Below are 25,770 nucleotides of genomic sequence, written 5' to 3' on the forward strand. Positions count from 1 at the left end.
ACTGTAAGACCTTCAATTTGCTCATTGTTATTACATTAAGCCTGCCCAGTGTCATGCTGTATCCAACACAGCAGCTTGGGAAAATATCAACATTACAGAGGACACACAGTATTCATATATCCAATAACTTTATGTAAAAGTCACAAACAAATACAACTTTGCAGTATTTTTTTCATTCTAACACATTTAATTTTAACAGTATGTTTTGTCTGTATATATAATAATAATATACTCAATTTAAGAGGCCACATTCTTAATATGCTGACACATTATAACCACACTATAATTACAGTCACTTGTTGTGGTTTCAATTTCTGACCATTAAGATGGCCACACCCCAGAGAAAGATTTTCCTTTAAAAGTAAAGAGGTATCTATATTGTAGAATACGTGGAAATAATGAAACTGCTCAATAATAGTATATAATAATAAATAACAATAAACATATGTTCAGATACAGCTTGTTTGAAGTTTATAAGATACACTTAGCTGGTCCTATATGAATTTTTAGTTTGTGCTAAAACCTTTGGATGGCATAGTTTGGACTATTGTATTGTACAGCATTATACAAAGAGCCCAGCCTAGCCCTACTAATATAAATGAGGCGGACAAATGGTTTTGTGGAGGCGGTTTGGAGCCAAAAAGTTCACATCATCAAAACAAAGCGATTAAAAAAATTCAATCTCCATCATTAGAAAAGCTACAGCAAAAAGACTAAAATATTAAATATTCTTCAACATCAACAAAAAGTAATGCAAATTAATCTTTAATCATTTTTAACAACCTTTTGATTGTGATCCAGTGATTCTTGGATGGTACTGCACTTTGAGTCATAAGATGCATCATAAGATGCTGTAACAGTAACATAACGGTAACAGTAACAGTTTATAAAAGTTCTTAACAATGTTGAAAAGATGACATTTATACAGATTTATACAATGTCTTTCACAGCACATGTCATGTTGTGTTATTCACTGCCAGGTGATGCCAAGCATGTCACAGCTGATCTCCCAAAGTCTCTGGGCCAAGTCGTCATCAGAAGCAGTCCTCGAGCATCTCGCAGGCGCACAGTCACTGAACACACACAGGGACAGAGAATGGCCATTACACACTGTGTGTTGTGTCTGTTTGACTTCTACGTAAAAGATGAATTTATTAATCCTCAAATACATACAGCATAGACTTTTTGTGATTCTCAGGTACAAATATTGAGCAGAGTGAAGGCAGCACTCTCCAAGCTCTTGTAAAACCACCTGTAAATGGACGTGTGGGTGCTTCTCATTAATGTGTTATCTTCGCTTTTCACTGCTCTGGTGACCTGGAAACCTTTCTGCGCTGTCACCATTAAGGACCTCTTAATTCTCTTATTACTGTTGGGCGGAGTGGGATGTGTGGTGGCTGCCCTGAAGAAGCATGAAGACTCAAAAGACCATCGTTCCTTGAAATTTTTATCAACATTCCCTTTTATTAGGAATCTGTAAGTAATTGGATGCTGTATCTAATCAGTCTGATCTGATTCAACATCACTTTACTTTTATATGGGGACAAAAATATGAAAAAAGAAAGACGAAGAAAAAGTCCAGGCTGTTTCTTTTCAGTTTTGGTAATTTACCTATTTTACCTATATCACTTTAATACTGTAATAAACTGTTAAAATCCCTGTATGACTATTGATTTGAGATACATCGTAGGTGTACCTGAAGTAGCCTCCACACTGACTTTCCAGGCCTGGCTCCACAGCACAGTAGATGGTAGTCTGAGCTCCCTCCACTGTTGTCTTTGTGAAAATCCTGAAAATCTTCACTGCCACCTGGATACACTGGTGCTGGTGCCTCCACAGATCAGACTGCACCACCCCCGGGTGCAGAGAGAACACGCTTACCCCTGTGCCTGCAACATGTCCACAAACACCTACACTGTAACCTACATTCAGTGCATGCTGTACATTCATGAGAACAAGTATGACGCTGTTATTTTCATGTGCATATTCTGTTATGATTTAAAATTTGCATAGTATTTACACTGTGCAAAATATGTTTCTGGAGATAGAGTAGCTGAGAATGCACTATTGAATTTGTAAATTAAACTAGCCATATTAGCCATGGTATTTGCTTTTTATTTTCATTTTGTCATTTCCCATTAATGTCCAATCTTCTGTTTGTTTCTGAGTTGAAGTCATAATGGACTGAGTTTTGATAGCTATTCTCCAGATCTAGGAAATCATGACACTAGAGGGTTTCATGTGAAAGTAATTTATTTCAGTTCTTGGCCATTAACCAAGAGATTGAGACAACAAAATGGCTTATTTCCAGTTGAAAAAAAAAAAAAGATATGTAATTGCCTATCTCCGTAGAATGAGAAAAGACAATTAAATTAAGACAAATGCTTATGCAGGCTATTCTGCATGCAAGAGTACAACAGTGCACCAGAACATTTGGACTTGCTTATGTGAGTCTGTTCTAACTTAAAACTGAATGAAATGTTGTGTTACCTTTCTGACCATGAGCTGCATGATTTCTTCCTCTCTCTACCTACTATTAAAGTTCTCCCATTACAAGTTAGCCATAAATTCTCCAAGCATAACACCAATAATTTGGTTTCTCAGCAATAGTCTTTTTAGGTTTGTACGCTTGTGGTAACATAATTGTTCATTGGCATTTACTGTATCAATAAATAAATAAAGATTTATGACTCGGTGTTAAAACTAAATCTGTGATTAAGTTATCCTCCGTGCTTGGATATGCATCAGTTCCTTGAAAACATGACCATCTCTTCTTACCTTGCAGTAGCTTGGCTAGTGAGCGTGCAAACAGGACATTAGCCAGCTTGCTCTGTCCGTAGGCCTTCATGGCATCATAATTCCTCTCGCTGTTTATGTCATCCAGTTGAAGACCAGTCCAGGTGTGGGCCACCGATGCCACGACAACAATGCGGGCTGGAGTCGAATTCTTAATGAGGTTCAGCAGCAGGTAAGTCAACAGGAAGTGACCTGGGGACAGTGACCACACATGCAGGCTTTATGTCAAACCAAACAAATGTCACATCCCTACACCGTCCTGTTCAATTTGTGGTGGCTTTTTATCCTCTCACTTTGTGAGACATCACCACCGACTGTTCAAACAAGATGTCATGAAGCCTCAGTTTTGTGTTTCTGTACTGTTGTTGCATTGCAGATCTTCTTGGTTGGAAAGCTCCTAAAGTGCACTGTAAAACTGTCACTAACACTTAAGCAGGTTCATGTTCATGGCACTGCCACTCAAACAAAGCCAGCTGCCAAATGTCTCCTTCCTGTGGTCAGGGGTAGTCGCCATGTAATATCTCTGATTATGTCTATGCACAACACGCAATCCATGCAATGGAGTTGGCAACACAACGATGTAAAACCAACTGACGAATCCATCTGGCTTATGGACCGAACTTGGCGCCCACACACGAAGAACATGTCCTTTTCTTGTTTGATACTTTACATGTATCTCCCTAAGCCTGTGTGTCAGTCATTCAGCCTCATTATGCATTTTACAAATGAGACATGACATATGTAATGGGCTACAAAACTTAGATAATCACAATAAAGGTTTCTGTGATCAATGTTGTACTTTATGTCACATTCAATGGAAAATATTTGACTATTTCTGCTCAAGGTGCCATGGTAATGTTTGTGGAAGTAAAGGCATGTATTCATATAAGTGTTTTTGCATGTGCACGTTTGTGTGGGTGAACATCTTCGGGCACAGCATGTTCTTCACTTTTTCAGCCTACATGCGAAAAACACCAGCTGCTTGGTAGTACAAGTGTGACTAGAAATTTAAATAGAATAAATAAAAAAAAAAAAAAGATTTCTCCCTCCATCACTATGTAACTTTATTATTTAATAATTCTAAAATATGACAACCATTCATGTTAGACCAATTACTAAGACAAAACTAATTTTATAGTTTGCTTTTCTTACTCACTAAACCACTTCACTGTATTATATGCTTGTTTGAATCAAATGTTGTTTGATTCCAGGTCCATGGATTCTGTACCTGTAACTTCCACAGTGACTTACCCAAATGATTGACCCCTAACTGCATTTCAAACCCATCCGCAGTTTTGGAGTAGGGACACATCATGACACCTGCGTTGTTTATGAGGATATTCACTTGTTTCTCCTCTGAAAAGAGCACATCACACAAACACACAAAAATGATTCTCCCTGAACTTTCACTTATGGTATAAATGCAGTTCATATCCAGCAAGTGGTTTGGCATGACATTCATTTTCAGGGGCAGAGTTACCATGCAAAGTAGGAGGACTCCAGTGTGCGCTCACAGACGTGTCAACAGGGGAGCGAATGATCAAACCATAAATGCTGCATTTAGTGAACAATTCTCTCAACCCCAGGGCTACACCCATCTTAATAACCAAATGCAGTACATTGTTTTATTTTTTGAAGAATGTGGTCAAAAAGTGAAGATATTACTGGTTACTTACCCACCTTTGTTGATGAGTTCAGCGAACGCTCTGATGGACTTGATGTCAGACAGATCCAGCTTCCTGATGACCACATTCTCATTTCCCGTGTCTTCCAAAATGTCTGCCCGTGCCTCCTCTGCCCTCTCTAGGTCTCTGCAGGCCATGACGATGCGTGCGCCTGAACAAGTGCAGCGTGTTGGTAACAAGGCATTTTCTCTTTGCATGACGATACTGTTACTTGTTTGATAATTAATTAAAATGAATGAATTATTTAAAGCTGCACATCGCTTCATAGTCATTATCAAGTTACAATAGATGAGAATACTGCAAAACTAACTAATCAGGCAGAAATGGCTGCAATGCTCTGATTGGTTAAAAGGGCCTGCCACACTTGAAATAACTTTGAAAGCAAATACCTCTGCACTGCTGCCAGGTTGTTCTGTGAGTGTGACGTCATGGGAGGTGAACAGCACCTCTCCACGCTAAAATAACTTTGTTAGGTTATTTCTATTAAAAATAGAAAAAAGAGATGTACTCTACTAGAGTCTGTTTGGGACTGTTTAGAGTCCTTTGCTTCCTCTGATGCACGCTGAGTTGATTGTAAACTTGACTTATGTTTAGTCAAATATGGAGGAGGACATTTAAATCCTTACTGGTTTCCTGATTCAAAAAGTACAACAGCTTTGCTCATTTGCAGGCAACAGAGCTAGCTGCACCAATTAAGGAGGAAGTTCCTAAATCTCCCAGCGTACTTTTGATTATCCTCTACTGTTTTCCAAACTCTCATTCGGCATCTCATTTAGCCAACTGTTCCACTCTCGTGAACACAGGACCCTCTCAGCTGTGTCATCCTCACTCACCTCTGATGCAAATTATGATGCATTCCCCTTAGTAAGCACCGAAAGGGGATTTGAGGACAGACACACACTCTCTGTCAACCACAAAGACACACACCAAAGTAACAGGCAGCTCCCCAAACTCCCACTAGACCCACACGCGTTCACACATACAGAAGAGCTGCTGTACCCAGCAATTATGGAAGAGGAGAGGCATTAATCAGTTGGAGCGTAGCATCTGTATTCCATCACAGTGGTTTCATTTCTCCCTTGTTGCTCCCATGTGAGAAAGCCCAATTGTTCCCACATTTCTTTGGTAGCCAGGTTCACTCAATTACATAAAACAGTAAACAAACAGCAAGAATGGGGGGTTAGACTCTGTCAAGTTAAAGCTCATCCAACAGATGATTACAAAGTGGCCTGCTCTCATAAATAATGTCAGCATGCAAATAAGGGCAAAGTGAAAATAACAACTTATGTATTAAATCATGGCCGATCCTTTTCTGGATGTACAAACTCAATAACATATAATTATGAGAGCACTCCCTCATTTCACTTTTCAGTGTTTTGAATGTTATAACCAAACCAGTGAACGATTAAAAAGGTCGAGATTTGGTTTGGCCGACGAGATGTGCCCCCGCAGCCTCTCTTATGAATCCTGGCAAAGCTAATTATGCTGTCATCATATGTTCATATCATCCAATCCACTGGAAGGTGATACTTTAATTTCACAGAGAATTCTGTGTTGTTCTCTTTCTGGTACTTAATAACTCACTCAACGCGCCACTTTTCTGTTTTTTCTTCTAGTTCTCAGATCACTTCTGTCAGTTTTTTTGCCCCCATACCATTCTTTGAGCAGGCTATGTTCTATTACAAAGACACGGACGCCATGCTGAGCCTCTCGAGTGCACATGATATGCGGAACTAGCTTTTATATTATTCACCCTCCCACTTCTCTTTGTTGCCTCCTCTGTCCCCCTGAAACCTTGTCTGTCTTCTATCATTGTCATTTGTCATGCGTAAAGACGAATTAAATATTAAACAAAATGCTCTTTTTAGTTAAGTGAGCCCCAAATCTCGTTTCCTTTGGTGTGCGAATATGTATGCCACAGTTATAAAAACCACTTGATACTAAATAAAACTCATATACAATAACACGGAATAAGCAAACAAGCACAGAGGATTATACCGGAGCCGATGGTGAAGGCCGGGAGACAGAGAACACAGCTAAAGATCACGCTTTAGGGCTTTAAGCCACCCAAGCATTTAGAGCTAAGTCCACTGAGAAGACTGGAATGTCTACGTCACAGCTCGAAAGTTTGTTAGAGAAAAAATAGATGTAGGTACATATCAATACCAACGAGCCAAAAATAGACAGATAATAAAAAAAATAAAAGAGACAGATGGAGACTGACAAACAGCTAGACAGACGAGCCTGTGCTGTACCTCTTCTTGCCAAGTCCCTGGCTGTTTCTTTGCCAATACCAGTGTTGGCTCCAGTGATGATGACTGTTTTCCCATCCAGCCTCTCCTCAGATGACCAGTGGTTAGGGCACACACTCCCGGGGAAGACACACAACGAGTCAAGCATCAATAAAATAGTCGAGGAATCACAGAAAACATATGTTGATGTAAAAGTATTTTGTACTAGTTTCCTCTCCCCTGCTACTGTACTTCAAATAGATTATTTAATAAAACAAATTTTTCTATGCTATTCTTCTGGAGGAAGATAATATTAATTGCAAACTCAACGTAAGACATTAACAAGTGGTTAATGTGGTGGTTCCTTACACTATTTTGAATATTTTCATTTTTATTTTTTTATAATAAACAAATACAATAGGATCTGCTGCCTAACCCCCTTCAGATTTCTCCCACTGCTGTTATTGATGGAATCAGCTCCATTATTGTTTCCTACCTGCAGTACATTGTTCCTCAATAGCAGAAACTAAATCCCACCTCAGGACAAGTGTAGCTGCCTCGGTCTCCCTCCCCTCCATCAGTGCACTCGGTGCTTGTCATCTCTCTCCACCCCGCACTGTTTGTCGCCACAGTATCGCGCCTGGTCCAATCAGGAGCGAGCTGACGCATTCATCGATTCACAAGTTCACGGGAAGTTGGAGACAATAAAATCAAGTATTTGAATTCAAGCTAACTTGTAACTGTTACTTTAGTAGGATGCTGTGAAGCGGGTCCTGTGAAGTCACACTGCAACCCTGTGGTTAACGACCTGAACAGGAGCGCTGTTTGTTTCTTGGCCACTAGAGGTCGCCCTGTGTCACACTGCTTAATCCCAGTCATGAGGATTTCCAAAGACAATGGAAGTCCTGCTTTAAAAGAACATTTATTCAGAGCAGCTGTGTGGTATTTTGCTTTTTCTCCATTATAATAACCTGAGAAAGATGAAATGTATTACAAAGATGCACCCTAATCAAAATGCTGATGAAGCAGTGGATGAAGCAGGTGTCAGGACGTAAAGTGGTTCAAATCAGTTTGTGTGTGTGTTGCACACCAACTCTCTGGGTACCAAAGGCCTTAGATCACTTTTTATTAGCAGCAGCTGTTCTTCGTGGTTCTCGGTTGTCTGCAGTCACACTCCGTTACAACGAGTAGCTCTGGTATGTTTTTACTCGATCAAATACAGCATTAAACATACATCAGTAACACACTGATTCTGCATATTGTTTGCCATGTTAAGGGGATGAGCTCATAGGTATTGCTTCATGGCAAACATTGGTGTGTGCACATTTATCTCCAGCGGATGCCGAGCAGGTGGCAGCTCACAGCCCACAGCTTTAAGGCAGTGCCATCATCTCGGCCTGCCCTGCAGGGCTCTACACTGGCACAGTCCCTGTAGGGAAAGGAAAGGCACATGCAGCTTTTTAGTCAACTCAGAGTTTCAAAATGGCATGTTAAACATACAGTTCCTCGTTATCTAATGCTCATCTACTGTCACTAAAATGAATGGTGGCTGTGAAACAGTGAATTTCAGGAGAAGAGCAAAGTGAAACTGTCTTCAGATTTAGTCAAGCTGTGATTTCCCTGTATGGCTCAGTACAGCGTCTTTATTTGGAGCATTGCAGCTACTACAACAGCACTGCAAACCTGACCTGTAGAGTCCCCCATTGATCAGCTGGTCCTCAGGAGTGACTGTGCAGTAGACAGTGCTGTAGGCTCCCTCTGCTGGAGTCTTTATCAGGAAACCAAAGGTCTTGAATATGTCCACAAGAGGGCGCCGGATGTGCCTTAATATCTCAGTGTTCACCAAGCCAGGGTCCACAGAGTACGCCGTCACACCTAGATCTGGAGGGAAAGGAGTGAATATAGGATCATTTGTTTAAACATAATGGGTTGATGTGGGCGCCAGCTTCTCCAAACATGTCCCTTTCTCTATCTCATCACATTGTTTGGGGATGAAGTAAACTAATAGCAACAATGCAACACTAGTCAAACCCAGATTCTACTGTGAATCCATTGTGTGGTGTATGAATAAAATCCACACTCGTGCATATCTGCAGATTGTTTTAGAATAAGAATGAGATTGAAAATCCAGGAGGGACATGTTGAATGATTAATTCAGTTAAGTCAACAGTCTTTCCACCAAACACGTTTCTCCCTGCTCCGTTTCTTGCCCGGGGCGGTTGTGGTTGGGGCGTGAGACACTCACAATGGTAAGAGATGAGAAGAACAGACAGAGACATAAAGACAAACTCTGTGCGTGTGTCACAGAAACACACCCTCACCTTCAGTCCTCTTTGCCAGCTCTCTGGTAAACAGGATGTTGGCCATCTTGCTCTGTGCGTAGGCCTTGACAGGGTGGTAGTCTTTCTCACCGCTCAGATCATCAAACTGGATTTTGCCCATGGCGTGACTTGCCGATGACAGGTTGATGACCCTGGACGGGGCCGAGTGCTTCAGCAAGTCCAGTAGAAGGAAGGTCAGGAAGAAATGACCTGAAGGAGGAGAGCAGGTAGAAGTGGTGGAAAATGAGAACTTAACTTTACTAGAGAAGTCTTTGTGACGCCTCTACCTTTTCAAAACTGCTGCAATCAACATGTTCAGCTCCTACCCAAGTGATTGACTCCAAACTGCAGCTCAAATCCATCCACTGTCATGGCATAAGGGCAAATAGCCACACCTGCGTTATTGATCAAGTAGTGAAGAGTCTTCTCAGCTGCACAGCCAAACAAAAAATAGTTTATCACAATGTGCTGGAGTTCAGATTTCTGTGTGTGTGTGAGTGTGTGTGTGTGTGTGTGTGCGTGTGTGTGCGTGTGCCACCCACTGTTGTAGATGTTCTCAGCAAACTGGCAGATGGATTTGGTATCAGCCAGATCCAGTTGCCTGGCGACTACTTTGGCTCCTTTCACCTCCCTCGTAATGTCACGAGCAGCCTGCTCTCCTTTTGCCATGTCTCTGCATGCCAGAATCACCCGTGCACCTAAGGAGATTATTACCTCTTAATGGTGCTTGCATGTGCATACAGGTTGAAATCTGATCACGGTAAGGTGATGTTGAGCTTTCTTTCAAATGCTGAATTTAAATTGATCTTTCTTTTTGTGTGTTTAGCTTTCTTTTATTAAAACCAGTATTATTTCTTGTTGTTGTGAACATTATTTCCTTAAATCAGAAACGTTTAAGCCACCCCTTTGTGTTTTTGTTTACTTTACTTCAAATGTTTCCGTACAGATACTCAGATATATTAAATATGTCAGTAAAACTGCGAGCGTATACGGTAAGTCATTGTTGTACTCATTATTCTGCACTCAAAGTACAGCTTGCTAACCTCTTCCAGCCAAGTCTTTAGCGGTTTCTTTGCCAATGCCAGTGTTGGCCCCTGTTACTATGGCTGTCTTCCCCTCCAGACGCACATCTGAAGACCACTTTGAGACACACAGAGACCTGAGGAAATTAGTACGAAAGGGGAAATTATTAGAGTAGTTAAAGCAATTTTAACTGGCAACAGAAGTCTATAAGAAGAGTAAAGCAAATAAACGATTGTTTAGTTGACGTTTGTTTAACCTTACAATAAGTGAATTACAATGTGGGAGAGGTTCACCACCTAAGACAAAACAATGAATTCCAGAAACCACAATCCTCTTTTAAAGTTAAGTGAAAGGTCACAGAACGTGAACTGGCTTTTGGTAATTTCACTTGACATTTTGGTGCCTTTCAAAAAATACATAGTGAGATGTGAATTCTACTCAGTCTACACGTGGCAACTGAAAATATTTCTGAAGCGAGGCAACAGTTATTTTATCTCATCTTTGTTCATGACGTTTGTGAGTGAGGAAGTTTTTTTTTTTACCTGAGTTCTTGCATTTCTGTAGCTGGTGACACAAAACTGCAGTCGCTGTCCCCGTTAGTGATTCTTTATGTCTCAAGACTCCGCGAGGTTCAGAGAAATCATAATGAGAACTCATAAAGAGGACCAAAGTGAAGAAGAGAGAGAGACTGATGACAGGATTAATTGACCTTAAAATGCTTCAGAGCGAGACGTCACAGTTAGAAACAAATCCCCCTCTGTTGAAAGAGCCTTATCGTACTGATTGATTAAGCAGAATTTTAATATGGTTCATGGTAGGCAATCATATGACGTGCATGGCGATGTTTCAACGAGCCAATCTAACAAAGAACTGTTTTTATTTATTCACAGTGCTCATATTTTCTAAACCGACCCATACTATTGACTCATGCTAAATGTTCTGATGTCACATATGTTGTGTATTTATCTATTTGGTACACATATTATTATTAATTAATATAAGTATATTTCAATTATCTGCAGTTAAAAAAAATGTTCATATCTTTTACCTGAGTAAAAAAAAAGTTTATAATTATAATAATAATTATAACTACTGTAAAATATATTTTTTTAAAAACACACATATGTGAAGCCACAAAGAAACTGTATTTGCTAAATGAAGACTCACCATTAATGAAAAGTAATAAATCTTAGCTGCTGTGGTCCTCTGTGTAGACCAGGTGAAATTCAAAACCCGGATTCACAGGTGAGGCCACTGTAATTTCAGCATTTCTCCACTCTGGATTTTCTGGTGCTTTCCACAGGAAAGTCTAAGTTAGCACTGCAGCCATGTCAGGCTGTTATCTTAATTACTGACTGGGGTGACAATGACCGTTTATTTGATCCTTTAAAAAGCTCAAGTTTGAAAGCTGAACCATTATTCGGCCGAGGGTTTCTCCTACCTGAGGGGCCTCTGTTTCTTGGATTTGATTACACAAGGCACAGGGGGCTGCATATATAGGTGTAGTCTTAATAGGTCATGTCGTTGGACTAGGATTTAGGAGACAACACCTGTGAATAGTGAATTAGATCTGTTTTTTTTTTTACTTCATAGCCTGTATCTACCAGTAGGGGGTGAACTGTAGCAAAATACAACTCCTGCATATCTTCAGTCCAATGAAAGGCTGTTTTGTCACACATGGAAAACTAAAAAAAAAAAAAAAACGTATTTAAATCTACAGCCAGGTCTCATGTAAACCATGTGAAAGCTAGTCATAACTTCCTGTTTTCACAAACAACCATGAAATGAGCTGAGACAAGATGCGCGCACACACACACACACATATATAAACACACTCCTGCTGACCCAAACCATGCCTAAATGAGGGCTGCCAGTTCCTCTCATGTGGTCTTTCTGTGACGCTAGCTGGTCTGACTGCTAGATTAATTTCTCCTCACAGCTGCTCGCCATTCCCCGGCCCTGATGAAAGGCTGCCTGTCTGTCCGTCTGTCAGCGACAAAGACAGAGAGAGCCTTGCCACATTTGTAATTAGCATAGCTTCATGAAGATTATAGATCATCTTGAGGAGATAAATGCCTCTTCCATTGTAATTTGTTGATCCCGGAATAGGAAAGTTGACAGAGAGAAACCACAGAATGCGGGACGACAGCCATCCCCGAGAGTGTTTAAATGCAAAACATATTTAATTTCAATTAAAATATCTGTCATCATTCATTTCAAAACATTTGATTGATATGTAAATAATTATTGTAAAGTTGCATACATATGATGTAGCCGAGCAATCCCTTTGAACTCATTGAACGTGTGTGTTTTGGCAGCTGTTGATCCCTCAACTTACTGTAACACATTCACACCACAAAGCAAATGAGAGGAAGCACAAAGGGAATAGTCATTCTTAATGCTCAAACAAATCATGCCTTTCTCTTTATATATATACACAAACATTAATCACACATGAATCTCTTGAAACATTACGTAAACAATCTAGTTTGTAAAATTATTTTAAACAAAAACATAAACAGGCCGACATTTAACTTTTCTTCATTAAGCCTCGTGAAACAAAAAAACAAAAACAAAAAAACAAACCAGTCATAAAATAGCTTAACAAATGCATAGCATTTTTTCTTAGATACAAACTGCACCTGTGGTGCAATGAGAAGAGAAACTACATACAAGATAAACAAGCATCGTACCAAAGCTGGATCTGTGTCTCTACTGTAAAATAGCTTTTGTTAGACCCCCGCAAACCACAAAAAGAACGAGAAGAAAAAAAAATCACTCAGTGAAATGCTTAAAATCAAACATCATATTTTTTAGAAACTTGAATATCTACCCTGCCAGGTCTTAGTAGATTGAATTTTCTCCCGTTAAAAAATATTGACTTTCATGGCATGATTTTGTGGGAGCACACAATTATTTCCACATGGTGGCTGTTTTCTTATGTAAGAAATCATCCAAATGTCAAACTTATAATGTTTAAAAACTCGACTCTGCAGACTTTAACCTGGACTATTTAATATTGAAAGTGTTGGTACTTCTGTATCAAGAACCCAACTTCATTTTCCATTCAACCATAAAAACACAATTTTCTTCCAGTGTGAACTCTTATTCCAGAACCAATTCCCAATAAAATTTCCCATTATTGTCTGGAAAGAAGGGATTTTCCATTTGAAAATACCTGCAGCTTTCCACTGGAAGTTGACAGAAGGCACATGTGAGATGTGTGAGACGAGAGACAGTGAGTAATTTATGGACGGGGTCGAGTTACTGTAGATTAAATTCCAAAAATTGGGCATAGATTGATAGCTTCACACATATGGACAAATGGCGTTTTTAAAATTATTCTTGTGATTTCATTAGGAGCTAAGGTGTAAAAGAGGACGTAACCATCAGAAATCATCAGACCTGATGTTTCTTACATCTATCTGATAGTTCAAGAGATGATCACAAATAAAACACAGTCACTGGTAACTGGTTCACTTTCCCACTGGCCTCTCCTCCATCACTTCTTGGACTGGTAGTGTCTCGTCTTGCAAGGTGTTGTGGGAAATGGAGTCCCCTTGTGACCTCAGGCTGATCTGGAAAAATGGAGCCGTCTCACTGGCTTCTTCTTGGACTGGGCTTCCAAAGGCATCATCCTGCCCTGCCCCGTCGCTGCCAAGAGACGTCTGGCTGACATAAACGATGACGACGTCGCCGCTGAAATTCATCACCTGACCGCTGGAGATGAAGGTAGTGTTGTGGTTTCCCAACACCTGACCTGAATGGAGAAACAGAAAGGGCAGAAAAAGAAAAGTGAAAAGGTGTGTAAACACTACGAGAAGTGGTCAAAGGGCAGGAAACTGAACCTATTTAGGGATAATATTGGTGATGAACATCCACAAGTATGTACACTCTTGGCTTCAAGTGGGCTAATGTGACAGAGGCCTTGGTTTGCTGGAGTTACTTGTGGCAAGTGAATCATTTCCAACTCCGGTATGAAAAACAGCAAGTGCAGTGAGAGCGTATTGGGAAATGCGCACAAATGTGTGTATATGACTGTGCACAACAATTTCCCCTATTTATGATGTATAAGTGAAGAAAGAAGCAAATCTTGGCTAATCTTTGATGACAAAGGGGCAGTGGGAGTAATGACCACGCAGGATGACCACAGACCGCTGCTACGCAGATCACCATAGCATGTCATTTTTAGCTGGAACCTCCAAATCTCTGAGAACACGCCACTTGTCAGTAGTTGAGGGTTTTACAGATTTGCATAAATAAATGATAAAAAGTGTCATCTTTCTAACCTTTCCTAAGTGTTTTGATTCCTCAGTTATTTTTCGTTTGCTAAATATTATAATGATCTACTGATGTCCATGTACTAGTCACATATGGATTTGAGCCAATCAGGTAAATTTGAAAATAAATAGTGTTTTCTTTTTGTTTGTTTGTTTTTTGTTAGCCATTGGTCACCACATTAAGTGTCCGGTTCCTATTTTATCCAGCCGTCTGTCTGAGTTTCCAGCTGACAGAAAAAGCCGACCTCCGTGACTCACAGCTTATGCCTCATCCATTCACACGTTGCAGTAAATGTAAGCAAACAGACTCTAGCAGACACTTACACCTACACACACACACACACACACACACACACACACACACACACACAGACACAAAGCCCTATAAAGTTGCAAAGACAGATAAACACAATCACATACTCACAGAAAGTGTGTCTCTGTGTTCTCCATCTGAGAGCCTTTCCCAGAATACCAGTCTGAGAGGTCTAGTTTAAAAGTATGTCATGTCACCACAACTTTAAAAACAAAGCTCTGTGGAATCTGCTTGAGCTCGTCTGTTTATTCTTTCTTAATGCTGAGCAGTTTTTTTTGTTTTTTTTTTGCTGGATCTCTTCAATTGTAGAAACACAGGGGTAAATTTGTATTTTTCTAAAATTTGAATTTTTGAAAAATCCTTCTGCAATTCAATCTCCGAGAAACCACAGTGCACACAGTTTGCCTCAAAATCAAAAGTGTTCCACCTAATCAAATGCAGTTTGATTCCCCAACAGGCAGGATGCATTTTGGTTATCAGCACTGCTGAAGTGACCTTGTTAACTTTCAAAACTGCTCTGCAGAACTGATGTTGTACGTGAGGTATTTCAGGTGAACAGGTGGAACCTCTGACCGTTGCCTAACCTTTAAATAGGATGTGTGGGAAGTCAATTAAATCAACTGTCATTACTGTATGATGGGAAGTTGCATTCATTTTGGGCCAGCTTGTAATTAAAGTACCCAGTCAGCAGTGAGAGTCCAAAACGGTTTGTGTGTGCATGTGTGTTTTTGTTGGGTGGGCAGGGATATAAAAGTATTGCTCAAGCTGCACACATCTTGCTTCAATTAAAGCTGTGGTAACTTTGCGCAACCCTATGGAACTCTGGGTAAACAGGAGCTTTGTAGATGGCATAGTTCACACTGACGCACACAACCCTGTATGCTCGAGTGTGGTTCTGGTGGTTCACTAGCTCATCAAACACACACATATCCTATTCCTGCTCTCTGTGTGGTCCCCCAAAATTCAGGGTCCAACTATCAATACTAACTTTAATAATACATATTTCTTGGGAACAGTCACGCAAACTTCACATTCTTCTGCTGAAACCAATTCCCCGTTATAAGTGTTCAGCATGTTCACCTAATGATCCCCCAGTTTGAGCTGACCACTGTCCCAATCAGACTGTTCTGATAATACTGCTTTTATAACTAACCATAACCACTCAGAGTTTGAGGCACAATGCAGTTCCCAGAGATTTTTCTTTTTGGCAGTGTTCAAAGGCCTCTGTGAGAACAATACAGTTCAGCCATGTGACACTAAAACTTTCCATTAAAACCAACATAAATTTCATTCTGTTATTCTTGGTGGACAGTCCCACCTATTCTGCGGTAAGGGAACTCTGCTATGTACAGTAGGGTATCAAATCATATTTGAGTATGACCCTGTGGCAATACAGTGGTGACTGCCTACACAAACAAAGAACACAGAACCCGCCTGGCGAACACATCTGAGGGTTCAGAGCCTTCTTTAATGGGCCATTACCCTCATAAAGCAGAAAAAACAAAGAAACCTATTTCTGCTATGAAATAAAATGCTTAAAAAATGATATTTTACTATTTTACAGGATTATAAGCAATTTACACAATTGACATTATTTATTTTGCTTTAATTGGATAGCAAGTCAAAGGCATTGTTTTAATTTTATGTAAGATTTCATTTCTACCTTGTGCTAATAATTTAAAGGTCTCTATTTGCATAACTATTAAGTATCTTTCCTAACTTGCAATGTCCTGATTTTGATTTTCCACCTCATCTTAAGGGTATTTTTTAATCTTGTTTTAGTGATAGTTTTTTCTTTTATGGCACAAATGGGCTTGCATACATGTGATTTTAATTTCTTAAAGTTGAACATTTTCAAGTACCTGAGGTAAGAGTGGGTTCAGCCAGTTGACTATGGAGGCTCTCGGGTGTGCACTCCAGTTCTGACTCCCCAGAGGAGACCTTGTTTCCACTGCTATCTTCCCAGAAAAGTCCCTGGTTTTTCTCTTGGCTCGAGGTCACCGTGGGTTTGTCCAGGTAGAGGTCTCCAACAGATGAGGAAGTCATCAAGGGGCTGACTAAGGTCATCACAGAGGTCGTACTGCACTCTGTTGAAGTGGAGTCCATGCTTGCCAGTCTGTATAATTCCTCCTGTTTAACCAGTGACTGTTCAGTCATGTGGGATTTGAGCTCTGGTGTTGTCTGAGCCTGGGACAAAGGCAGGCAGAGTTCAGGAATTGGACTGGATGGAAGGACTACAGAGGAGATATGGAGGAGCGGAGAAAGAGAGACAAGAGATGCAGCACCTGTCTCACTCTTAGACAAAACCATCTTTTCTTGATTTCGATCCTCCTTTTCTCCGCTATCTGCTCTTATATTCTCCCTCTTTTCGTCTTTCCCACTCTCATCTCCATCCTTCTCTCCATCTAGTCCCTCCACACGAGCAGGTGCCTGAGGTCCCGGGGCTAACAGCCTGGCTACAGTCCTCATTTTCCCCTACTTCCAGTGGTTCGCAAACAGGAAGGACACATACACAAGAACCTGCCAAAAGACGAGACACGCTCACCACCTCCTCTTCCTCCGACACCTCCACGGGTTCTCCAGACCCTATACTATCATCCTCTGTCAGTGTCTTGCTGTTAGTGTCTTTTTTCTCTGTCATTTCCTCTGTGATGGGCAGGGAGACTTTGACATCAGGTTCAGAGGTGGGGACCGTGCATGGGGGCTCATCTGTGGAGCTCTGTGATGCTTGGTAGATAAGTTTGGTTGTCTCACATGGTGTACACTTGGATCCTCCGCTCTGGTAAAGAGGGGCCAGGGTCTCCTAGAAAATCAGAAACAAAGAAACAAGAATTGCAAATCATTTTTATTGTGTGCATTAATTGTAGGAACAAAATACAGTAACAAAAATACATACAGTATTTGCTCCTAATGGATTCATTCATTCCACATTACCTGCTGAATCCTAGTCCTCTTCAGATTCTGGACACAGGAACGCAGATTTACTAGACAAAGAAACAACATATTGTATCTTCAAACTGAAAAAAGTCAGATTTAAAACTCTAATAAAACCTCACGGTTAAAACAGGGCAATAACCTACCAGACAGTAATTTGAGTTTATCCTTAAAGCAGAAGAGGAGCAGGATGAGGAGGCACAGAACAGTGATGACTGACAGCACTGAAACTATAACCCAGGAGGGAGCTGCAACTGCAAGACAGACAGGTTCAGATCTCACTTTTGTACTCCTAGTGCTCTACTGTCAGCCATGATGTCTGCTAATAAATCAAAACAATACACCAGACATGATGTTTTCTCCTGCACTCCATTTTCATATGTCTACACTGTGTCTACACAATGTCCATGTCTTACCTGACACTTGCGGTCCGCACACTGCATCTGCCTGAGCACTGCCTGGCTGTGTCTCAGTCCTGCCCTCAGCTTTACAACTGGACGAGAAGATGAAATGATAAAAACAGTGAATGAATAGAGCCACTGTATGCACATGTGTACATACTTTAACTTCGTGTGTCCTTTTTTTATTTCCCTTTACAGTGCATCACAGCAAGCTGCTAACCACTACCACTGCTCAGATCTGTGATAAAGAAGGAGAGAAAGAGAGAGAGATGGAGAAAAAACAACACATTTTTCTCTCCATCTTTCAATCTCTCACTCGATCGTGAACATCACCGTCACAGATCCGGCCAGCAGTGGAAGTTGGTGTCTGGACCAGGGTTACAGGGGAAGTGGGGAGTAATTAGTCATAACAGCTGGTTAGCGGTTTAGACAAAAATTCAGCTGCATTTTCCCTTAACGTTAAAAGATTCCAGTCTACAAAGTGTGTATATGTGTGTGTGTGTGTGTGTGTGTGTGTGTGTGTGTGTGTGAGTGTGTGTGTGAGTACACTTACTTAGTCCAAGGCTTGCACTGTTCTCCACTATCAGAGAAGAAGCCTTTCTTACAGGGAACACAGATCTTCCTTTCATTAGTAGACTCTGGAAATCAAAACATACTGTAGATTGTAGTCCATCTCTAATGATAATTAATATGAATGAAGTACAGTGGCAAGAGAAAGTATGTAAACCATTTGGAAATTCAAGGTTTTCTGCATGAATTTGTCATAAAATGTGTTGTGATCTTCATCTAAGTCAAGAGTATTAACAAATATAATGTAAAGTAATGACAAACAAAATCTTTCATGTCTTTATTGAGAACAATCTCACAGAGTGAATGGAAAAAGTATGTGAACCTTTTGAATAATGACCTCAAAAAACCTAATTGGAGACAGGTGTACATGGTAATAAAATTAGTTTGGAGGTGTGAACTAGAGCTACTTCTTTAACTTTTTGAATTTTCTCAAATAAGATTATGTGAGTTATGTGAGCCATGCCTCGCCAAAAGGAGCTTTCAGAGTATCTATGATAAATAATTCCTAATTTACATAAAGCTGGAAATGGTTACAATGTGATTTCAAAGACTTTAGAAATTCACCAGTCTACAGTTAGGAAAACAATCTACAAAGTGAGACACATTGGGACTGTGGCTACTCTACCAAGAAGTGGGCGACCGTTAAAATGACCTCAAGAACACAACGAACACTCATTAATAAGGTAAGGAAGCAACCTCAATAGACAGCCAAAGATTTGAAGGCTTCATTGGAACTGGCTAACATCTGTGTTCATGAGTCTACAGTACGTAAAACATTGACCACGAAGGAAGCTGCTACTTAGTAAAAAAAATATTGCTGTGCCTGAAGTTTGCCAAAGAGCACATTGACACTCCACAGTGTATAGTTCCACATATTGAACTATTTGGAAAGAACACACAGCACTACATATAGTATAAAAAGGGCACAGCATACTGTATCATCATGAAAACATCATTCCAACTGTGGAGTATGGTGGAGGAAACATCATGATTTGGGCCTGCTTTGCTGCATCAGGGTCTGGCCAGCTTGCTCGCATGACTTAGGTGAATATTGAATTTCCAATTGTATCAAAAATTCTCCAGGATAATGTGAGAATGTTTGTACGTCAGCTGAAGCTCTGTAGAAGTTGTGTGATGCAACAGTGAACCAAAACACTAACGCAGAATGGGACAGAATGGTTTCAGAAAAAAAAAACAAAATCCTCCTTTTGGAGAGGCCAAGTCAGAGCCCAGACCTCAACCTAAAAGAGATGAAGCACCTGGTTGAAGTTGTTGCTGCCAGTTATTCTTCCAAGGGTTCACATACTTTATGAGGTGCACATGGTTGTTCTCAATAAAGACACGAGAGATAAGATTTATTTGTGTTTTCATATTTGTTAATACTCTGATGAAGATCAGATCATGTTTTATGACAAACTAATGCAGAAAACCACAAATTCCAAAAGGGTCACATCATTTTTGCTGCCACTGTATGTTTTATATTTGTGCGTTCTCACCAGGGTCTATCTCGAGGCCATATCCGGCGTTGCATGTGGGTATCTGCTCACAAAACTCACAGTTGATGGGATAGCATTGGAGGTCGGGGCGGCAGCGACACGGCTCCTCTGCCAGTGGATTTTGAATGCTCTTCATAAAACCTTTAACTGGAAATCAATAGGGGATTATTTTAGTGACGCATTCATCAAAGGGACGATTATCCTGTTTAGCATGGGACATTTTCTGTAAGTATTCCTAATGTGATATTTCATGACTTTAAATACTTGAAGCTGGAGGTACTGACTTTCATCGCAGAACTTTTGCTGGAGGCACTGCATGTTTCCAGTCCAGTCAGGCTGGTATTCACCACGATTACAGTTAACACATTTAGTCTGGTGCGACTCATTGCAGTGAGCGTATACATACTGGCCTAATAAAAAGGTGTGTTCAAAAGAGAGTGACAGAGACAGACAGAGACACAGGAAGAAAGGCACATGATGTCAATAATCCATGGATAATCATAGAAACTACTACAGAGAAACAGAAATGTGTTGACAAAATTAGATCAGCTGGTACTTCTAGTGGGTCAGATGTCAATGGAAAATGTGCGTGTGTGTTAGTGTGTGGCAAGAATGTTCAGTTTAAACATCCTTCCTCTATTAAGATATTTATGAATGGAAATCTATTTTTATTTTATGTTGCCTCCATTGAGTACTCAACCTCATTTGGTCTGCGTGTGTGTGTGTGTGTGTGTGTGTGTGTGTGTGTGTTATTACCTGGTTTACACTTCTCACAGCATCTGTTGTTTTTTAGGTAATGTTTTTCATCACACTGGAGAGATTTGGAGACCAGGGGCTGTAAATAGTAGACCAGAAAATTAGCTTTTTGTTATTTTATATATATAAATAAGTATACTTTTCATGTACTGGGAGCAGAAGACGACTTTATAAGAAAAAAAATCACAACATATATTTACATAAAAGATAACAAAAAATCTATTAACATGACCAAAGATTATAAAATGATATCACGATTTGCTTGTCCTCTATGTATGCCCCGCATATTTTGAGATGGTGGTGAGTAATAAGAGGAAGGGGATGATTAAAATTTCCAGGACATGCCCAGAAATTGTTCCAGAGTGCTCAAAAACATTTGACTACAGCTCCACACAGCCTCCAAACAAATACCATCAAATTACATTAGGAGAACACGGGTTATACACATCAACCCCGGCTGGAATTAATCAACACTTGGCTGCTACTACTCTCCTCGTCCCCACTGTTGGACAGTAACCTGTTATTCAACTTGCCCGTGAGGTAAATGGTGAGGACCAAACAGTAAAGCAAGTTAAACAGTGAGTTCATTATAAGCTTCCTGTTCTCATTCAACAGTTGGAGCATTAGCATTAACATACAATATCACAGCAACAGGGACGTGAACGGTGGAGCATCTGTGTGTGTTTTAAACAATAACTGGGAACTCACCACAAAAGATAAGCCATGCAGGCAAACACTTACATACACACTGTACACACCCTCCAACCACCATAAATAAGGGGGCTGGTGAACTCCTCGCCACATTGCTGAATTAGAGAATCTGGCTGTTATGACAGAAACTCAGCCAAAGCCACAGCGTCTATATATACATGTAGAAAAATACAACCTATAGGCCTGACTGCACTCTGAACTCGGACCAACCTCCTTCTTTTTCTCACTCAGCACTTCTAACTGCTCCTTTTTTCCCATGAAATTATAGACTCTTCATGTCATTTGTAGAGAAAAATACCGATGCCCTCCTCGCCACATTGCTGAATTAGCGAATTGCTGCGAGTAATTGGACATATTTTGTCATTATTTCTTCATTTCATAACTTAACGTATCCCAGTTTTTCCCCTGCAACCAAATGCAGAGGATCACTTTGTTGTACAAAACTGTCAACTTTCCTTTTGTTGAAATTCCTCATTTCCTTTTGTTTGTAACAACAATACAATTCTGGAGGAACCACTAAATCTTTGTTGTCCTTGGCATCAAACCGAAAATAAAGATACGCAATATTTAAACAGAAAATATTGGGCCCCGTCTCTCACTTTACCAGCCTCTCCTCATCTCACCCTTGTTATGTTTTTCCATTTTTTCTCTCACACCTCCATGTTAAAGCGTGTTTAGTCTCAGTGTCTGTCTGGCTTCAGGCAACAACAGCACAACATGAAAACTGGAAAAGTGTTTAATTACATCCACTCAGCCTCTTGCACATCAGTCAGTCTTTGTTTTACAATCCAACCAGAGGGATAATGATGCACAGCGCTCATAGCTTGGACCACAGCGCTAATGAGGACCATGTGCTGCAGGAGACAGAAGTGACAGAGATGGGAAAGGTTCCTGTGCTAAGAGCAGACACGCAGACTGACTGGATAGACACACTGCAGCGGGTTTAATCTTTAAAAATACTTCGCCAGTGGTGCGATCCTTACACACGGGAGCGTGACACACAGTGCTCTCCAATTGCTGTCAGAGTATGAAAGAATTTGCATAACGGCCGCAGCCGCCTCTGGCACGGAGCCAAGAGGAGCACGGTGTGACTTTTCGGCCTCTAGAGGTTTCAGAGATCCACGATAAGGTGCTGTAAAAGCATATTGCACAACAATTGAATCTTTGTCTAATGGTTGCACCTGTTAGTGCTGTGAGCCACGGTAATAAATCTTTTTTTTTTTTGTAATACCCACACAAATCTAGATTTTCTTACTAATATTTGTGAAAATCACACTCTTTACTTTTTAACCACATACATTTTAAACAACAGCAGGCCTTTTTACTTTCTGTTGTCTGTTCTAATAAACTGGCTGATTGTATAACTGTCCAATAAACAAAAGCAGTGTGTGAAGTGACTCGTATTGTTGGATTCCTGCTAGAAAAAGGAAATCACATATTGCACAACTGCAGCGGGAGCAGATGCTTCATTAGAATAAAGAAAAAGGGCAAGAAAATTAGAAGGATCGCTTAGCTGCAAAAAAGAAAAGAGACTCAGCAGAGAGATTACACCGACTGGGGAAAAACAGATCATGAAGAAGAAGAAGAAAAAAAAAAAGCTGGGAACAAGTCCCTAGATAGCTGTAATCTGCGCTAATTGTTTTAAGAGAACTTGACAGAGCCTAATCCTGCTGTGTTGGAGACAAAGTAAAGGTCTGAACAATTCTAATTCCTTCTCATCTCTCCACACAAAGCTCTATTGTCGTTCCAAAGCTGCATGCTGTATCTATCAATTGAACGCCTCTGATGTCTGCACTCTGAGGCAATGCAGCGTTTTTTTTTTTGCTCAAGCCAAGACAAACACAACACTGATTTCTTATGAATGGAGGCACAAATTAAAATATGGGATGTTAAAAGCAGCAAACGGCGAAGGAAGTGGAATGTTATTGGTTCACTAATGAATAAAAGAAGAGGGGAAGCAAGTAGTGTTGGGTCAATAGCAGCGAGGTGGACAGACGCATGAATGCATAGAGGGCTGGAGGAGCAGGGGGATAAAAAGGCAACGGAAGCCGTGTGGCTAATAAAGCTCAGCTTATTCATGATATATTGACTTTGAAGCTGTTGACATCTTGAAGTAATCTCGTGTTGCTCAATGTCACACAGACAGTTTGAAATGAAGTTGGAATGGATTGTATGCAGTGGTTGAAAACCAAGAAAATGAAGGGGAATTCTTAGGGGATACTGTGAGTCAGTAATGGCAAGACCACGGTGAGAACAAACCCAAGCCAAACGTTTGCAGTGTCACCTTAAAACATGGAAAGATGCCCTTTTTTTTCCCCCCCTCTCCACACACTGACTTGTTTTCCAGGCATCGTATCTGTATTTGCTCACTCGGCTGCCTCAAAAAAAGAAAAAGGCTGTGACTTGAACTTGACAGTCCATGGAAAAAAGAAAAAAAAAACACATCCTTCCTCTTTGCCGTTAGGGCTCTGGATATGAGCAAGGCTGAGATGCAGTGCCTTCCCCGAACATTTTATTTTCCTTCTTCTTCTTCTTCTTCTTCTTGCAACACATGTTGGAGAAGCAGAAAAGAAAAACATGGAAGAGGTTCCAGTCTGTTCCAGTCAAAGTCATAACGATGCTGGTTTACTGTAACACAGGCCAACAGGCAGTGATAGATCACTGGTGCCCAGCAGTCCCACCACTAAAGCCACATCTTATAAACTGCTCCACCTGGATGGAGTTAGCTGCTTGGACTACAACAACAACATGTCATGTGCCATTCACCCCCCACCCCCACCCCCTCTCAATTAAACTGTGGCAGATGAGCAGCTGAGACATTATGTAGTTTGTTAAATGTCGCTGGTGCATTTGAGTTATGGCACCAATTTAAGAGAGCAGCTCTGCGTGCGCAGGATGTGACAGTGACAGTGAAACACAACACGGCCGCATGTGTGCAGTCCTCACATGAAGTGAATAAGACCCCTCTGTGTCACCGGGAAGCCGCACTTGGCCTCTGCTCTCATCAAAACCGCTCGTCTGGCCGATCTTATGAGGTTCTGCGATGTGCCATTTGGCCCGAGGCGCTGCGCCCCCACCCCCCGGACCGTGATAGACTCACAGCATCCAGTTTCCAGCGGCGGTATTTGCGGTCAAAACAGGGGAGATGGACTCGACCCAAGCACAACTGTTTCCAGTCAGTGTCCAGCCCCCCCCCCCCCCCCCTTTTTCCCCTCAGTTCATACAAAACCATCGGATGAACTCAGACGGGCTCACTGTTACACAGCTCCTGGTCCATCTACTCATCAAAGCACCAACCTTTCCCCCTGTTTTGCGTTTCCACTCCTTTAAGTTTGGCACATCTTTTGCAAACCCCGAAGAGAAGTGGGCGCATAAAACAACACAACTTAGGAACACACACATTTTCTACAACATCTTGTGATGAACTGTGTGTTTTTGTTTTTGTTTTTTTTTTTTACCTGTGCGTAAAAGCTGACGAGGAAACATGTTATCCAGCCTCGGAAAATCCAACTCGTACAAAGGTTCAATCTCATCTCTGCTGGCTGATTCAAACTAGTTGTGAGGCAAACTTTTTCTTCCACAGCCAAGGAGGTGACTCTTGAGTCTTCTTTGAACGTCTTCACAGTAAATCACTCCTTCTTCTTGTGCGCATACATGTGCTGGAGCCTCCTCAGCCTCTCACAGAGCATTGCGTCGCCTTCATTCCCGGTTCGGCAGCTGCAGTTTCCCACCTCTCCTCTCCTCTCCTCTCTCTTCTCATCTTCCTTCTCCCACGTTGTGGAGAACGCTGCGTGCAACAGCTTGTAAAAACTGAGGGAGGGTGGGAACTCCTCCCACGCTGCAATTTCTAAAGAGGAAAAAAAAAAGTTCTCGCCCCTCTCTCTCTCTCTCTCTCTCTCCCTGCTCCGAGCTCTGATCTCACTTTCTTTCCAAATAGAGGTGCGTTTATGAGCTGGTAGTGTGCATGGATGTGTTCAGTGTCCCCACTAATCCTTCTACCCCCGGGGTTGGAACTGGACTGTCACTATATGCTCGTGTACTAGGCATCTTTAACGCACAATTTCATTGGAAGTTCATCTAAAGTCTGCAAAGCCCCAGTCTTCCTGTGACTGGCCAAACAAGCGGAGTCGTGGCGTCATCCGCGATGCGCTCAGATGTGACCTCACACACCTGAGGCAAAGCATGTGGTCACTTTCAAACGTGTCACTTCCTGCATATGCAATTCGTAATGGAAGCGAGCAGGCTGGTCTCAG

General features: G+C 41.1%; 2 protein-coding genes across 2 annotated transcripts; both read right to left on the minus strand.

Moving 5' to 3' along the window:
- Positions 1-238: 238 nt before the first annotated feature.
- si:dkey-73n8.3 (uncharacterized protein LOC100150965 homolog) lies at positions 239-10,612 on the minus strand. Its single transcript, XM_026363996.1, has 13 exons — positions 10,599-10,612; positions 10,077-10,192; positions 9,576-9,731; positions 9,360-9,464; positions 9,034-9,243; positions 8,401-8,593; positions 8,056-8,141; positions 6,737-6,958; positions 4,477-4,632; positions 4,048-4,152; positions 2,779-2,988; positions 1,697-1,889; positions 239-1,073 (listed from the first exon to the last, which is right to left on the minus strand). Exons 1-13 carry the CDS (start codon positions 10,610-10,612, stop codon positions 971-973), a joined length of 1,869 nt encoding a protein of 622 aa, XP_026219781.1. The 3' UTR covers positions 239-970.
- Positions 10,613-12,263: 1,651 nt separating this feature from the next.
- Positions 12,264-25,319, minus strand: tnfrsf11a (tumor necrosis factor receptor superfamily, member 11a, NFKB activator). Its single transcript, XM_026363961.1, is given in 11 exon segments — positions 12,264-13,816; positions 16,512-17,061; positions 17,063-17,452; positions 17,584-17,633; positions 17,730-17,837; positions 18,000-18,076; positions 18,538-18,622; positions 20,051-20,197; positions 20,335-20,460; positions 20,807-20,885; positions 24,976-25,319. Coding segments are annotated over 11 exon segments (1,971 nt in total). The 5' UTR covers positions 25,051-25,319; the 3' UTR covers positions 12,264-13,532.
- Between the last annotated feature and the right edge of the window lie 451 nt (positions 25,320-25,770).

This window comes from Anabas testudineus, chromosome 2, assembly GCF_900324465.2.
Source record: "Anabas testudineus chromosome 2, fAnaTes1.2, whole genome shotgun sequence".
NCBI lineage: Eukaryota > Metazoa > Chordata > Actinopteri > Anabantiformes > Anabantidae > Anabas > Anabas testudineus.